This window comes from Pteropus medius, unplaced genomic scaffold (genome assembly GCF_902729225.1).
Source record: "Pteropus medius unplaced genomic scaffold, Ma_sr-lr_union100, whole genome shotgun sequence".
Classification (NCBI taxonomy): domain Eukaryota; kingdom Metazoa; phylum Chordata; class Mammalia; order Chiroptera; family Pteropodidae; genus Pteropus; species Pteropus medius.
This window is the reverse complement of record NW_024356249.1, coordinates 5186362-5204020: the sequence shown is the minus strand read 5'-3', so window position 1 is coordinate 5204020 and position 17659 is coordinate 5186362. Positions and strand designations below refer to the sequence as shown.

The 17659-nt window shown below is 40.2% G+C and overlaps 1 protein-coding gene across 1 annotated transcript in view; it reads left to right on the top strand.

The window, feature by feature from the left end:
* The window catches only part of NUP205 (nucleoporin 205), a 67439-nt gene extending 61614 nt beyond the window's left edge, over positions 1 to 5825 (top strand). The window contains 4 exon segments of the mRNA XM_039860888.1: positions 1474 to 1597; positions 2074 to 2202; positions 2711 to 2784; positions 5489 to 5825. Coding sequence (XP_039716822.1) covers positions 1474 to 1597; positions 2074 to 2202; positions 2711 to 2784; positions 5489 to 5641 — 480 coding nt within the window. The 3' untranslated portion in view covers positions 5642 to 5825.
* Positions 5826 to 17659: the final 11834 nt, after the last annotated feature.

The following is a 17659-nucleotide window of genomic DNA, read 5'->3' as shown; positions in this document are numbered from 1 at the left end:
GTCAGACTTGTGAATAAAGATGACATATTCAGTAAGACGAAAGGAATTGAAATGATTTCTCTGTGTGGCTTGAAGAAGAGTCCCTCACCTTAGCACCATGCCTCATAAGTGCAGAAACGCTTGAAAGAAAGACAGTGAAGTTGAACCTGTTCAGGAAAACCACCTACCATTCAGTAGAACGGCAGCTGGCCTTTGAGTGCAGAGTTTTGGTAATTTATGGTCTAAAATCTATGCTGAGAAACTAAGTTTCTGTCGCAAGTGCTTATTCAGTAGAAGTGATTTCTTAGGCCAAACGTCTCTGTGCCTCCAGTATCTTCAGTATCTGGTTTACCGAGTTTTTCAGACAGTGGGCTGGCGTGTCAGACGTGACTGCCTGCTCTCGATGACCCGCAGTCATTCCCCACGTTTATTGTAGCTGCAAATGCTGAGCTGCTAGTCTTGCTCCCTAGGCAGCTTGGCCTCTTTCCTGTTTGTTCAGCACAGCTGAACTGTGAGGCCTTGCCTGGCCGCTGCTGAAGCTTCTTGGTGTCCCGTGGCAGCCTGGACCGTTTTGCCATTCCTGGTTCACAGCAGCTTTCCTGAAAAACTCCATATCTCTCTTAAGAGTAGTCAAAGCCTAGTCCCTTTTGGCACTCTTCAGATAATCCTAGAGAACATTATTGAGTTTACGATGTGCTAGGCCCTGAGTTCTGCGTGAATACACGAGGCAGATATTGCTGTCTCATTTCTCAGATGAGGAAACTGAGGCACTGCAAGTTTGCATAACTTACCTAGAGCCACACGGCTAGCAAGACCAGGTTGAGGCAGGAGTTATTGGCTGAGTTCAGGTAGTCCCTGAAATTATGTGGTTTACATGTGGCAGCCCTTCCCCCTCACGTGTGGCTTATGGCGGATGCTAGTACTCGAAGAGGAACTACAATGTCACAATGAAGTATGTGGCCCCCCCACTTCAGTATGCCTTCTGCCAGACCCAGTGTCTGAATTCTAATTGAACCATTGTGCTTATAGGTATGCCAAATAGACAGGTGGTTGGGGAGGCTTCTGGTCGATGATCATATTTTTTTATGCTCTACAAGTCTGTTTTACATTTTCTTCAGAAGATACACGACAGCTGTTAAAGAAATTCTCTATGACATTGTTACACCTACTGCTTGAAAAAACCTACTGTTTTGTTGTAATTTGACAGAAAATTCGCTGTCAATCGGCCCATCAGCAGATTGGAAATGCCTGTTTCAGGCATAGGACTTTAACAAAAAGAAGATGAATATTCATTTGTGAATTCAACTGCTTTTTGGGTTCTTTTTTTAAGTTACTTGCTTCCTAACCAGATAATATCTCTTGTCTGCAAGGATGTTTAAACTTATTTGAATGTTTCTCACAGTACTTATCACAAGGGACCCTCATAGTAGATTTTCATTTTTTGTTGCAATTTACGTCATTCTTAATACTGCATTTGTTTTTTTTTTTTCTTAGTTATGTCAGTCTGTGATGCCTGCTGGTGTTGATAAAATCTCCACCACCCAGAAATATGTTCTAGCAAGACGGCGTTTGGTGAAGCTGATCAACAATCGAGCCAAACTGCTTTCCCTTTGTTCTTGTATCCTTAATGAAATCATAGTGGGACTTGAATGGTGACCTTTAAGAAAATCTGCAAATATAGGAACTATTTACTTATTCTCACATTGTTTGGGCATCGAAACCACATGGAAAGGGACATAATTACGTTCATTTATTCTCCAGTAAATGCTTGATATATTTCCAAATCAATATTTTTTTCTTATCTTTTAGAGTGTCTAATAATCTTGATAATGTATACAGATACTTTCTGTCAGGACAGGAGACAAGGACACTGGAGAGGATGCTGGCACAGTGCCCCACGGTCCCCGCCTCCTTCCTAGCACACCTTACTGCTTTCTGCGGAGACACCTGCAGTGGAATCTTACCCGTCTGTTAGACTGAGGTCGTGGGTACATCACTAAGTGGTGCAGTCTCCCCTTTTTTCTCTTCCTCAGAAACTGGTTTTTAAAAAAACATGTGACGAGAATGTTTTCCTTTCATCTGAGCTCTCTGTAGTCATCATAGAGACCTGCCTCTTTATCCTCTGGCGCCATCTGGAGTACTACCTGTTACATTGCACGCCCACAGATTCGCAAGATTCCTTGTTCGCCTCCAGGACCTTGTTTAAAAGCAGAAGGCTACAAGGTATACTTTATTCTGCAAAGTAGTGAACCATAAATGCCTATAGATTTTAATGCCTTGAAAAACTAGATCCAGTTTTATTTATTTTTTTATGTTTTTAGGTTACTGCGAGTGGATTGGGTAATAAAGAGCTACTTAATTATTAGACATCGTTATTTTGTATTTTACTTCTATCTGTGTGGGGCATAAGAACATCTTAGAGGCTGCTTCTCAGCTTCTCCTCTTCTTTCAGTTAAGGGGTTACCCAGGTCCCGAGTCCCCTGATCACAAATAATTTTCTAGAAGAATGGAAGTGGGTCAGCCTAGGCCAGAATTCTTGTTGCTAGAGTGAGCCTCTGACCGATGAGCATGATTTGTCTCCCTTAGCGGGCAAGAAACAGAAGAAGAGCTTGGGAACCGTGGCCTAGACCAGTGAAACGGGTTCCAGGGCCTTCTGTTTGTCGTCAGTTTCTTCCACTGTGTGGTGGATATATACTTGCAAAGATGGTTTGACTGTGTCTTTTATCTCTAGATTCCTTAGCTTCAGAAGCCAATCTAGATTTTAGAAGTGGACTGACTATAGTGAGCCAACATGACATAGACCAGGTAAGATTCTGCCTCATACTTTTTTTTTTTCTTTTCACTTTGAAAGGAAAATGGAAAAGCCTAGTGTGTTAGTAAGATTATAACTTCAGGGTATATACAAAGACCTTATGTGAATTCTGGCATGGCCACCTAACAGCTATGTGACTTGAAACAACTTACTTAACTTCTGAGCCTCCATTTCCTCATCGAGAAAATGGGAATGATAATTTATTCTCAGAGTTTCGTCCGAATTAAATGACGTTTCATAGGTTGAGGCTCCTAGGGTAGTGTTGGGAACATAGTAAGCATTCAGTAATTGGTAAGCATTATGATCTGGAAACTCCTCATTTCTTTTGATTAACTTCGTAGAATTTTTAGGCACAAAGGGTGACTCAGCGCTTACTTTTTCAGAAAATAATTTAATGGAGAGGTTATGAGGAGCCATTAAAAATTTCACCATAATAGACTATAATATTATACAGTCACGTGTCACTTAACAACGGGGATACGTTCTTTGAAATGTGTCAGTAAGTGAGTTTGTTGTTGTGCAGACATCATAGCATGCCCTCACACAAACCTAGATGATGCAGCCTACTGCACACCTAGGTACATACTTCGGCCTATTGAGCCTAGGCTACAGGCCTGTACTGAATACTGAAGGCAGCTGTAACACAATGGTATTTATGTATCTTAACATATCTAAATATAGAAAAGATACAAGAAAAATAGGGTATAAAAGATAAAAAATGGTACACTTGTATAGGGCACTTACCATGACCTTGCGGGATTTACAGACCTTGCGGGACTGGAAGTTGCTCTGGGTGAGTCAGTGAGTGAGTGGTGGGTGGGCGTGGAGGCCTGGGACATTACATTACTGTAGACTTTTTATACACATTGTACACTTAGGCTACACTAAATTTATTTTTTTAGATTTTTTCTTCAATAAATTAACCTTAGCTTATTGCAATGTTTTTACTTTATAAACTTTTCCATTTTTAAAAACTTTTTGACTCTTGTAATAACGCTTAGTGTAAAACACAAGCACATCGTACAGCTGTACAAAAATATTTTCTTCCTTCATATCCTTATTCTATAAGCTTTATTCTGTTTAAAATGTTTTTCTTTTTAAATGTTGTTAAAAACTAAGACACAAACGCATACGTTACCTGAGCCCACGCGGAGTCAGGATCGTCAGTATCACACTGTCTTCTACCTCCACGTCTTGTCCCACTGGAAGGTCTTCAGGGGCAGTGATGTGCATAGAGCTGTCCTCTCCTGTGACAACAGTGCCTTCTTCTGGAATACCTCCCCAAGGGCCTGCCCTAGACTCTTCTTGAGGAGGTGCACTCTTTTCAGAAATATGTCCATGTTTGTTTTTGGCTCATTTCTTTTTTTCATCACAGATTTGCTTGTAAGCAGATAACGCGCCATGAATATTCCTCTCTGTTGATGATGGCTACGAAGCCATTAGGTGATAGGAATTTATCAGCTCCATTATAATCGTACATGTGGCCAGTCATTGTCCCAAACGTCATTACGTGGCAAATGTCTATATAGTATTATGTATTTAGTAACTTCTTGATCAGTAGTACTGGAATTGGATGAAGAACATTCCAAAAACAATTAAAATGAAAACCTCGTAGGAAACTAATAGCAGAATCTTAGGAACAAAGCAGTTATCAGGATGTGTGATATTAGGGAAAATGAATTACAGCTAGATTGGCTCCTGGGCATCTATATGTCCTTAGCCATGATTTGATAAAGCTTCTGCTTGTCCCTAATCCCTCTTGGTCACTGCCTTTCTTAACGCTGAAGACTGGGTTTTATCTAGGAAAGAGAGGCTCAGTTTCAGCATTTTCCAGAGCACACTTAGCCAGACGTTATAGATACCAAGCTCTCATCTTCACTCTAGTCAGAAAAAATAAATCTGTTATTTTATAAAACCCTATAAAGTTGCCTCTTAGCGACTTTATAACAATAATTCATTTTTTGGCTTGGTGTGTTTTAGGGAAGTTAATGTTACATGTACAGAATTAGCTAAAGAATAGATCCCACAGAATTTTAATAAATATATGTTGAATTAGTGACTGATTCATTAGACTGGTCTATTACAAAGCTAGAAGGAATGCCGGCTTAATAAAACATTTTCTCACACTGTGCTTTGATTTTAATGCAAAACCGAAGACAGGTAGAGTCATAATTTTGCACTTATTTTTAGCATTTACGTTTAATACCAAAAAGATCCATCTGAAACTGAATAGGCATTCTAAAATTCTAAAATACATCTGGATTCTAAAGTGTATAACACGTTCGCGTCCCCCATTTATATTTTTTGAAAGTAAAAGTGTGCAAGTGTTTTTTTTTTTCAATTGCAAAACGAAGTAGAAAGTAAAGTTTCTTTCCAGTATACCCTTTGCTTCTTATAAGTTCCGTATGGCCCTTCAAGAAAGGTTTTGTGTGTATGTCCACTCAACAGCAGCAGCATCCATAGTTGTTATGTAAAACAAATTTAAAATTTTACACATTTACACAAGAAAGGAAAGAGGGAAAACCAGTATCATATGAATAAAATCTACGGTGGAAAATGTATTGTTTGTTTAATTCGGTATATAAGAAAGGACCATATTATAAAAATCCAAAGCAATTTTAAATGAGAAGACACAGAATAAAAGAAATGCTTGAGACTGCGGTTTTATTCATGAAACGTCATCTGTGTTACCTCCAGCTCCAGGCCGACGCTATCAACGCCTTCGGAGAATCACTGCAAAAGAAACTTCTGGACATTGAAGGATTATATTCAAAAGTTCGATCTCGCTATAGTTTCATACAAGCTCTTGTCAGACGTATCCGAGGCTTACTGAGGATATCACGGAACTGAGCTCTTCTAGGGAAGAGATGAATTGGAGGAAAACTGTCTCCTTTTTATAGATTAGTTTGTCTTTAAATTATGACCAAAAAATATTTTGCTATTTCTTTCTTTATATATGGACATCTTTTCTGTAAACTTCTTTGCCTGGTTTCATCCTCATTAGTAAAAAAAAAATAAACACTTTTTTAAAAAAACAAATGCATGATTAGTCTTTTGAAATTTTACCTAGAAAATGATTATTATCGGGAATCCAACAATTAAACATTCCACAATGGTTTTTTTTCCCCCTAGGGATATAATTTTGAACGTTAAATTAAAGTCATAGTCTGGAAATTCTTATTCATTCTCCCTCTGTGCCTACGTTACACTGCTATGGTCTTCAGGGTTACTCCATGAGGCAGTGTGGGTAATAAACTACAGCCATGCTCTGGAGTGGTGTACTCGGTACTGTGAATAATGTGTTACAGATATGCCTCAAAAAGTCACACCATCTCCTATGATAAGAATGACGAGGAAGGTAGAGACCTCGTTTTGACTTTAGAAACCCACCAAACTGATCAGATCAGTTAAAAACTACATGTTAAGATCCTCTGCTTATTTGGTATTGCTGAGGAAGAGAGGAACCTGCCCTTTCGATGCTAAAACTCCTTAAAACAAAATATCTAAACTCTGTTTTTGTATCTTTTGCTTTGCTGAAGAGCACATACTGTGCCTGACAGCCTCTCTCCAAGCACCAGGCAACAGAGTGCTGGGTCGGGCAGCGTGTCCGGGGGCCCAGAGCGTCAGCCTCACCCCGCTGGATTTATTATTTCTAGTCAGCCTGTTAAGCTGCAAATGCAGCTGCAGTTCTTCCTGCCTCTCCCTCCCCCAGCTTCTGATCCCTGTCCGCTCTAATTTTGGAAGAAACGATGTCCTTCAGTGGTTTACAAAATATTTTGATTCTGTGCCCCAGGTTTTTATCTTTCATTCCAATTTAAAAATTGTGTACTGTTTCAATCATACAAATAATATAATCGACCTAACATGCAGATGCCCCCTGTATCCTCATGCCTTACCTAATTTGATCAGATCTTTAATCATATTTGCTCTGGATCTTTTTTTTTTTCTTTTAAGGAAGTACGATGAGACACCTGCAAACTCCCTGATCCCATCTTCCTACTTCCCTCCCAGAGGTGACCATTGGCAAGAATTCACTGATGATCTTTGCATTCATATTTTATACTTCCGCTACGTATTGTGTATTCATAGGCATTGAAAAGTGCTGTTCTACAGGTCGTTACCCCATTTCCCATGTATAAAAAAGTACAGCTCATGCCAGCATTAATTTAACATTACAGGTAGGAATGCTGTGTTTTCTGGGATTTGACATTTTCGGCAACTGACAATGACTATACTTTGTAAATGGAAATACCACTACTAAAAACAGAATGCTATCAATAGAATGATGTCATTTGTTTCCAAAGACTATTGATACACTAGAGCCATGCGAAAATAATAATAAAAGCGGGCTATTTCGTGGCAGCCTTTGGAGGTGAGGTTAGGACTGTAATCTGCGAGTTATCTCAGGGTAAACGCTGCAGCTGCAAGCACCACCGGCAAGTATTCTCGGGGAAAATGGGAAACGGATTCATCTTTATATGTGTGTCATACATACTATGGAGCAATTTGCAGGTTGCTTTTTTTGTTCAACATTGTGTTTTTGATAATTCCTCATTTTTCTTTATTACACGTATTGAATAGTGTCACATTATGTAAATATCCTAATTTATGCATTCTACTATTGGTGGACTGGTATCCATTTAAGTTCTTAATATTTTGCTATTTAAACAGCTACAATGATGATTATCATACATGTCTTCTTGGATGAGACATGACATGTAAGGGGGTTTCTCTGGATTATTCTGAGTTGGAGAGTAAGAGCTTTAATTTCACTAGGCATTGCAATATTTTTCTTAGCATTTGCACTCATTTACTCCTACCAATGCGGCGGTGAGAGTTCCTATTTGTCCACACCATCAATAATGTACTTTTCCCCGAAGACTTTATTTTTTAAGAGCACTTTTAGGTTTAAAACAAGATAGAGAGGAAGACACAGAGATCTCCTATTTCCCCCCACCCCCACACATGCACAGCCTCCCCCATTATCAGCATCACTTATCAGAGCGGTACATTGTTATCAAGGATAACCCAACACTGGCATATCGTAATCACTCAAAGCCCATGGTTTTTACCTTGAATCTCACTCTTGGTGGTGTACGTTCTATGGATTTGGATAAATGTATAATGACATATATCCCTCATTGAAACAGTATTTTCACTGCTGTAAAAATCCTCTGCATTCTACCTGTTCACTTCTCCATCTCCCCTTGTCCCCAACTCCCTGGCAACCAATGATCCGTTTATTGTCTCCATAAGTTTGCCTTTTCTAGAATTTCATATAGTTGGAGTCATACAGTATGTAGGCTTTTTAGATTAGCTTCTTTCACTTAGTAGTATGCACTTAGGCTTCCTCCATGTCTTTTTACAGCTTGACAGCTTGTTTTTTTAGTGCCAAATAACATTCCATTGTCTGGAAGTACCATAGTTATTCACTCACCTACCAAAGGACATCTTGGCTGTTTTCAAGTTTTGGCAATTGTGAATGAAGCTGCTATAAAGATCCCTGTGTAGGTGTTTATGTGGACATAAGTTTTCAGCTCCTTTGGGTAAATACCAAGGAGCAGGATTGCTGGGTCATATTGTTAAGAGTATGTTTAGTTTTGTAAGAAACCACTAAACTGTCTTCCAAAGTGGTTGTACCATTTTGCATTCCCACCAATAATGTATTAGAGTTCATGTTGCTTCGCATCCTTGCCTGCACTTGGTGGTAGTATTCAGGATTTTGGCCATTCTACTAGGTATAAAGTGGTGTCTTGTTTTAACTTGCATTTTCTTGGTAATATATGATGCCGAGCATATTTTCACTTATTTGCCATCTGTATATCTTCTTTGGTGAGGTGTCTGTTAAAGTCTTTGGCCCATTTTTTAATTGAGTTGTTTGTTATTGTTGAATGTTAAGAGTTCTTTGTGCATTGTAGAGATCAGTCCTTTATCAGATGCATCTTTTGCAAATGTTTTCTCCTAGTCTGTGACTTGTCTTCTAACTCTCTTGATACTGTCTTTTGCAGAACAAAAGCTACTAGGTAGAAAAGGAATGAAGCCAGAAAAAGCTCATAGCTGTGAGAACATAGACCAGCTGAGAGAGTGGAGATCTGGCTAAGACAAAAAAGCCAATAGGAGGTAGGATTTAGGCATATAATATTTCACAGATGGAGCAGGTCTAAGAGACAACAAAATCTGGGTTATGAACATGGTAGTGGATTGCCGAAGTGGTGTTGGGATGAAGGTCACCATTAGAAGTAAGGATTCTGGAAAATAAGTATGTAGAGCCTTCAAAGTCACCCATGATTGTGTTAGCTTGGGGCCAAAAGGAAGGCTGTTAGATGCCAAAATACTATGCTGTACTCCTGAAACTATAATATTGAATGTCAACCGTAATTGAAAAATTTTTAAAAGAAGAAAAGAAAAATATGAGTAATAAGATGGCAATAACAAAAAATAACAAATGAGGAGACTGCTTAGGAAGTTAGTAGATTAAGACATCATAAAGGGGTAAAGGGAAGCCATGAATCTTAAAGGAGGTGTTTTTATGTGAGGACATTTCAATAATCTCTTAAAGTAGTAAGAGTTCTGTCTTTTCCATGCCTTATGATTATTTGGGGGTATGGAGGAAAGAGCCACTGAAAAGGCCTTAGCGGAATAGCCAGGCTTCACTTAAGACTTTATCTGTAAAAAGGGGATAAGGTTTTATGCAAGGAACTTCAATAAATATTTTGTGTTCAGAGGCCGTGCCAGGCACTTGCCAGGCACTGGGGATGAAGTTGTGTACTGAATAGATGAAGTCCTCACCCTCGTGTAGCTCACGGTCAGTCTGGTGTCTTGCAATTCAAAACATGGACCACAGACCACCAGTAGCTGCATCGCTTGGATCTTAGTAGAAATGCATAATGTCAGGCCCCATCTCAGGTATACTGAATCGGAACCTGCAGTTTAACAAGATCCCCAGGTAATATGAATGCACATTAGAGTTTGAGAAGCACTGGGCAAGACTTGATTGAGTCATTTTTAGACATGTTGGAAAGTAGAATGTGTTATAGCCAGCTACCAGCATCTCCTTCCTCTTGGCACTTCAGTCCAAAGAGGCACTGCCCCTTTTAGTAATAATAGGGGAGCATCGGACACCAGCTTGACCAATCAGCACTCCTTTCCCAGGTATTTGACAATGGTGAGGAAAGAGTGATCCAGCCTTTCTATTGGTTGGACCATTTAATGAGTAAATTCAAGTAAATTACACTGGCCATATTCTGGAAATCAGAAAAAAATGGAAGGCAAAGAGAACAATTAAGCAGATGTATGGAGAAATGCAGAAATGGTGTGGAAATGCTGCTTAAATTCCTGATAGTTTTCCTGTTCCTCATCGTTGTCCACTTTATAATATACTTCTGTATGGTTTAAGCTCATATGATTTGGTTGTTATTATTTGGAACCAGAGTTCCACTTACTATACGGGTGAATTCAGAAGGCTGAATGCAAACAAAAGGGTGTTTTTGCAAATGTGTGTGTTGTTGGAGGTTGTTGAAAGATTTGAAGACGGGGAGCAGGTGGTGGACCACAGTATGATGTGGTAGCTCTGTGCAGAGAGAGAGCAGAAGAGGTCTTCCAGAGCTCACTGTCCACATCAGACACATGACAAGCAATTACTGATCACTCACATTGTCTCATTTGATCCCTGCAACAATTGGACAAAGAGGGAACGGGAGCTTCAGAGAGGTTAAGTAACTAGTTCATGGCTGCCAGGAAGTGCAAGACAGTCATAAACGACCTCGTTGTGCGAGAATCCAAAGACCTTCACCTTAACTACTTAAGCACCTAACCTCTATCACAGGTGCTCAGAGCAGGTTACAAAGCATACCGGTGGAACTTGTGAAAAATACAACCCTCCCACTGATTCCGCATGAGTCTGGGGAAACTTTGTTAAAAAGCTCCGCAGGTGATTTTGCTTTGCATCTAGGGAATCTCTGCCTCATGCAGTCCTTTTAGGTCAGGAAGGCCTGACCTTGGCAGTGCATCAGAATCACTGGGGTGCTGGTAATAATATAGATTCTGGGGCCCCGACCGAGCTTTACAGAGCAGGATATTGGTACTGGGGCATCGGAATCTGAATGTTAAAGCTGTCCAGCCCTGCTTGGGACTTGCGACTTGCTCTTAGCTGGCCTTCTCGCGTGTTGGCCCGTTCAGGAGGTAATTCCGGAGCGTCCCGCTATGGGGAGCTGAGGAGTCGCTAGCGGCTTCCGGGAGCGAGGAGGAGGGCGGGGCGGGGCGTGACCCGGAAGCCGACGGCGGGTTCCGCCCCTCGCGCGTGGGGAGGCCGGATAGGAACGGCCCACGGAGCTACCACCGCCCTTCGCGCCCTCCTCGCCGACATCATGCTCCAGTTCCTGGTGAGTGGTGCTGCGGAGAGGCGGGCCGTGGGTTTGGCTCAGGGCCCTCGGGGCCCCCGGCCCGCCGAGTCGGCCCGGGGTCCAGGTCCTGCGGTCCGCTGGTTTTGTTTCTGCCTCGCTCACCGCCTTGGCCAGTATTTGTCTGCAGCCATTCAAGTCCCTAAAACTCTGAGATGTCAGACAGAACATGCTCCTTACTTTCAGAGCTCCTTACTGTGTGCGGTGCCCCGCGTCCCTCGTGTAACCCTTGTGCTGAAGCTTTTCGGTCCTTAATGACTTTTCGTAACGCTCCCCCTTCTCTCCAGCCCCGACGTAGACACTGCGCCTTCCCTGACTTCGAGCCCTGCTGTGGTTGGCGTTTTTGAAAAGGTCGGAGGGCGGAAGGACCAGGAATGAAGTGTAAATTAGTAAGCCACCTCACGAGGCACAGAAACGCAGAGTCAGAGTTAGAGGCTCAGGGAGCCCTCGTCAAGCTTTTTATAGCTTCCAGACTTCGAGGTTGGCTGGTTGCTGGCGTGAATCAGACCCTGGTCTACAAGTACTTTTTCCGAAATGCTCATTGTAAGGGGGAAATGAGTGTTACCATGAGTAAACGAATGATTTCTTATGGCTCTTTATTTCATTTAAAAAAACCGGTTTTCTGGTCAAGCTCAGGATATTTCAGATTGCCTGGTGGAGGTTTCAGGAGATCTTGCCAATCAGATTTCCAAGTGAAGGTCTTTCTTCCAGGTTGTGCCTTAACAACTTGATGCTTTCGACCTCTAATTCTGGTAAGAAGAGGCAGGTATTCTGATACCTTCCAGGTGGCCAGTGAAATCTGATGTCTGGGCATGAGATGATTTCTCAAATGTTATATTCTTTATCAAAAAGATTAGGAAAAAATGCTCCTTCTGCCCTTTTTGAGATGGGAATTGGTTTTGATTCTGTAGGGCTTTTGGGGTAGGTGTCCTGGATGCAAACTGTCAACTAAGACAGGGCTGCTCGTTTGCTTCTGGAGGTTTCTCCAGTGTCCTACCTAGGTGTTAATTTAGGAGTAACAGCAGTAATTACTGTTTTTTTTTTTTTTGGTTGTAGAAAACACTCAGTTTAAAAACAGTATCAGTTTGCCCCAGAGTGTAAGATAATATAATTGAGCATTGGGCTCCAGCTGTAGCTCATTGATAAAGTGGGGGACATTGATTCAATTATACTTTATCAGTGCTTTTGCAGAGTGAGTGTATTTAGTTTTGGAATAAACTTGCTGTGTATAAATATGAATGTGACTAATTTGAAAATTCAGAATTCTCAGCATTGAAGGAGAGATGCTTGAAGCCATGCATTAAATTCCTAGCTTGGACGTAACTGGAACATGGATCTCCTTCCTGCTCTGTTCTCCACCTCCTCACTGCACCCGTTGAAAGAACTGGATAGTATTACTTTTCATCTTGATTCTACCTCTGTCACGTGATTCACTAACTCCCTGAACTTGAACAAGTCTTTCTCTTCGCTTTTAGCCATTTCATTTATAAAACAATGAGGTCGAAGTAGATGATCCCTAAGATCTCCCCTCTAGCTTTTAACCCTGTGACTAGCCATCATGTCGTAGTGTTTATGAGGTCAGACTCTTGGGTTTGAACTCTAGCTCCATCATTTCTAAGATGTGGCAACTCGGACAGGTTGTTCAGATTCTCTGTGTTTCAGTTTCCACATGTGAAAATGGGAATCTACCTCATGGTTTTGTTGTGAAGATCGAAAACGAGTTAATAAAGGACTTAAAACATGACAATAAGGACTCAGATATTGTTCAATTTCTCTTTCACAAGGTATCAGTAATTCTGATTTCGTTTCTTCTCAGGAACAGGGATTAGTTTACCTTCAGAAGGGTGGGTGAAGGTAAAAGTTTTGGCGGTGATGGAACAGTCACAAGTTAAACATGTGCCATGTCATCACACATTTCGGAACCTTCGGAGATGTTTCCTACAGTTGTCATTTCCTGGAACACTGTTTGAAAACCACTGCGCTGGATTGAGCTGCCTATAAATTGTTCATTCCTCCTTGGATTAAAATATTTGCCCGTCATCCCAATCTCAAAAACGCGTTCCTATGGTTCTGCTGCTTCTTTCCCCCTTCCTTTTACTGCAGTAGCTTCTTTAATTGCAGTATGGTTTAGCTACAATTGTTCTAAGGAAGCTTTCGAAGCTTTTGAAGGGAAGCCTGATAGGATACTGCTGGGGCCTTAGTGTACAGTGCCTGTTGTACTGTTACTGGAATCATGTATGGCTTTTCTTGCCTCTTGAAGTGGCAGCACTTGTTGCTCTGAATCACCTGCTCTTTAATCCCTCCTCCCTTGGCCTTGGGATCCTGCATCTCAGTACTTTCCGACATTCTTAAACATTACAACACACATGGCTTTATTTTTGTGGAAGAACCTGCACAGAGCGAAGGTGTCTGGTCTGGCGCTGGCCCCTCCAAAGGCAGGGGGGATCAGTGTCTTGGTGCACTAGTTGGGAAATAGCCCTATGTATTCCCGTGTGTTTATACTGGCTGCCTTTCCTGCCTTCTGAGTACTGGGTATTGCCCAAGGCTCAGTCTTTGACTCTGCTCTTTTCTCCAGCCCATAAACTGGGCAGTAACCGTATCTGCTCTATAAGGTTGTGAAGAATGGGAATTAATTCATGAAAAAGAGTTAGAATGCTACCTTGCATATACTGTAAGCACTCAGTAAATGTAACTATTGTTTTAAGCCAGCCAGTCTTACGAAAGTTCTGTCTTTATGTTCCCACTGCCAAGTTTGTTGAGCAGGTCTTTTTTACTCCAACTACACTAGCCTAAGTGATTTTGAGTTGAAAGAGTTCTTTTAGGTTCTCTAGTCCAGCTAACATGCTGATGCTTCCATCTCCACTAAGATCCAGTTTGCGTTCAGGCACCTCCAGTTACAACAGGTTCACTACTTTCTCAGGTAATGGCTTTCATTTGTGGTCAGCCTCTCCTTACCTGGTTCTTACTCCTTGATGTTAGAGCACTGCTATTCCACATGACAACGCTTTACATGTTCCAAGAGCATTTTGGGGGGACTTCTCTCTATCTCTTACTCCACCAGACTTTTCTTTAGGCTAAACATCTGTTTCTTCTACCCATTCTTTATGATTTCAGGTTCGTGCAGGTTATCCTTCTCTGAATATTCCAATTTTTAAATTTCTTTTTAAAACACGCCACTCGTGATAGGTCTGCTCTGCCACAGAGAAAAGCAAGGCTGTTGCCGCTGGTTCTGCGTATGTTTCCTTTGATGCCCTGGGTTCTGTCCTCTCTTGCAGCTGCCAGAGTGACATCCAAATTTAATGACCTTATTCACATGCTCAGAAACTGTCAGTGGTCCCTGTGTCCTTCCACATCAAGTCGTAACCACTCTGACTTGACTTTCAAGGCTTGCTAATCTCGCTCCATTTTCCTTTCCCAGGTACCTCTCAACACACAAGCTCTGTTTTAGGTTAGCCGGGCCATCCTTATCAACCTGTGAACCTTCTTGCCTTCATACCTTCCCACGTGGTTTCTTTTTTGTTTTTATATATATATATGTGTGTGTGTGTGTGTGTGTGTGTATGTGTATATATATATATACACACACACACACATATATATAAAAAAACGTGTGTGTATGTGTGTATATATATATATGTGTATATATATATACATATATATACACATACACACACACATATACATGTATATATACGTATATATATGTATATATGTTATATGTATATGTAAAACAAGATTTCATATGTATATATGAAATACTACATATGTATTTATACTTATATTTATATCTGCTATTTCATATATATATGTGTGTATATATTTTTTTACCTTAATCCTCCTGCCTTCCCTACTGCTCTTAACGGCCCAACTCCCATCTTTTCGCACGAGCCTTCCTGATGACTTTTAAGTTCCTGAAATCTTTATACCATTATGATCTCCTCATTTATTAGGTTGTACATGTCTTTCATCTTTTTTTAAAATCTTCTTGCCCCTTGTTCGTTATATCCATTTCTAGGTACTTTTTAGTTTTGTCTTTGTGAATGGCATCCTTTTTAAAATTACATCTTCAAGTTGTTGCTGATGTGTAGAAATGCTGATAATTTTGTCATATTGCTTTTGTATCTAGCAGTCTTCCCTGTCAGCTCCAGTAGTTTGTAGATTTACTTGGAAGTGAATCAGGGAAGGCAGTACTGTTAAGGCAGTCATAGCTCCAGTGAAGGCAAAATTGACAGTTTTCTGTTCTTTTCCAATGTTTATCGCCCCCCTGCCGAGCCCTCCAAACTAGGACTTACAGTAGAAACAGTGAGAATGGATATCCAACTTTTGTTTCTCGTTTTAGTAGAAATACTTCTCAGGTTTTAGTCCAGTGTTTGTGTTTCTGATAGTTGCTAACAGATTAAGAAAATTCTATTTCAAGTTTAAGAGTTTTTATTGACTTCTATTGGCTGTTGACTTTTGTCATGCTCTTTCCTCATCCGGCGATCATCATTTTCTCCTTTAATATAGTTAATGTGAGTTACATAGATTTCTAAACAAAGCACTTAAACTGTGTGGCCCATTCAGACCATTTGGTGACATTTTGTGTTTTGTTCACTGAACTTTCTTGTATTTTAGTCTTGTCTTTCTAGAATAGATCATAAATTCCATGGGAGGAAGCTACATACCTTATACTTCGATTTCCCAAGCACATGTCACTTAGTTAATACTTTGTGATTGACTTCATTTATTTAATTAGATATTCCTCTTTTTCCTGATTATTCCTCTCAGATATTCATAAGATATTTGAATATTTGAATCAACTTGTTTGAGAACAGGCAAACCAGTTCTACCTGATGTACCTCTTTCTGGAGTTTACTGCCTAACGTTTTCATGAATGTCCCTATTTAGTTTATTGGCTTGATAAAGATTAACAGCTTTTTTTTTTCTTTCTTCAGTTTCTAAGGCAAACTATTGAATATAAAACCCAGCTTACATCTTAAAAAATGTGCTTCTCTGTGATGGGAGTGGAAGGGGGGATGTAGGTTATCTCCTCAACAGATTTTTGTTTTAATGTACAGATTGTGGGTTTTATTACTTGAAGCAGTTGTTAAACACATCTAATAATGTTCCCCACACCATACCTGAAGTGGTTAAAGACTAAGACACAGAACATGAATTTTTTCCCTGCCTCCTTGGAATAGAGAGGTCTTTTAACAGCCTCTGTAGCTGAGACTGAAATTGAGATATAAAATTATCAGTTTACCTTTTATCAGTGTTAGTTAATGTGTACTTCTGGTTTTCTTTTGGTTTTAGATATCCTTTTAAATGCTAGTTGTAGCTACATTTGCTAAATAAAATGAAATTACTTTTAGATTTCTTAAGTCCTTGTCAGTAAATACAAGATGATTCAGATTCTGTGTCATAACTCGGGTTGGGTGTGTACTTTTTGAAGATGTAATTTGATGAGTCATATTTCAGATCTGCCTGGTAGTATTCACTCTGGGGTATTGCCAGGAGCCACCTCAAGATTAAAATTGTGGCTTTATTCACACACATAACTTTTTTATTGGGGAAGCAGCAAAACGATCAGAAATCAGATTGCTTTGGAGCTGGCGCTCTTCTTTTTGACTTAGTGCTTTTTTACGTTAATAGATTTAGTGTTGTGACTAACCCACTCATGTATCCGTACATAAAAACTAGTCAACTGACAGCAGTTTCCTTGGAGCTCTCATATGCAAAGCCAACCATTTATCTGAATGGTCCTTGTTTTTTACTCTGATATTTCCATTCCTTTAAAATATTTATCCAATCTGGAAACCTCGAAGTTGTCTTTGAGTTTCTCAGTTTATCCCATATAGCTGATATTTTACTAAATCTTACTGATTTTTTTTTTATCGTTTTGAGACGTAATTCACATCTACGCTTCACTCAAAGTTTAGAATCAGTTGTTCTCAAGATGTTCACCGAGTTTTGCAACCATCACTACTAATTTTTTATCTAATATTTCATTACCACCCACAAAGAAACCCACACCTATTGGCATTCATTTCTCATTGCCCTCTCTCGTAGCCCTGGATGACCGCTAATTTATTTTGTGTGTCTTTGGATTTGACAGTTCTGGACATTTCTTTTAAATGGAATCATACAGTACATGGTCTTTTCTGACTGCCTTTCACTTAACAAAATGTTTTCAAGGTTTATCCATGCTGTACCATGGATCAGTACTTCATTCCTTTGGCTGATATTACGTTCTATGGATATGCCACATCTTGTAAATCCGTGTACCAGTTGGTAGACATTTGGGTTGAAGCCACCTTTTGGCTTTTATGAATAGTCTTACTGTGAACATTCTTGGGCAAGTTTGGATGCGTGAATCAGTTCTCGTGGGTATATACCCCGAAGGCGGAATTGCTGCAGCACACAGTAACTCTGTTTTCAAAGTTCCTCAACTTTTTGAGGAATTGCTAGCCCGTTTTTCAAAGTGGCCAAA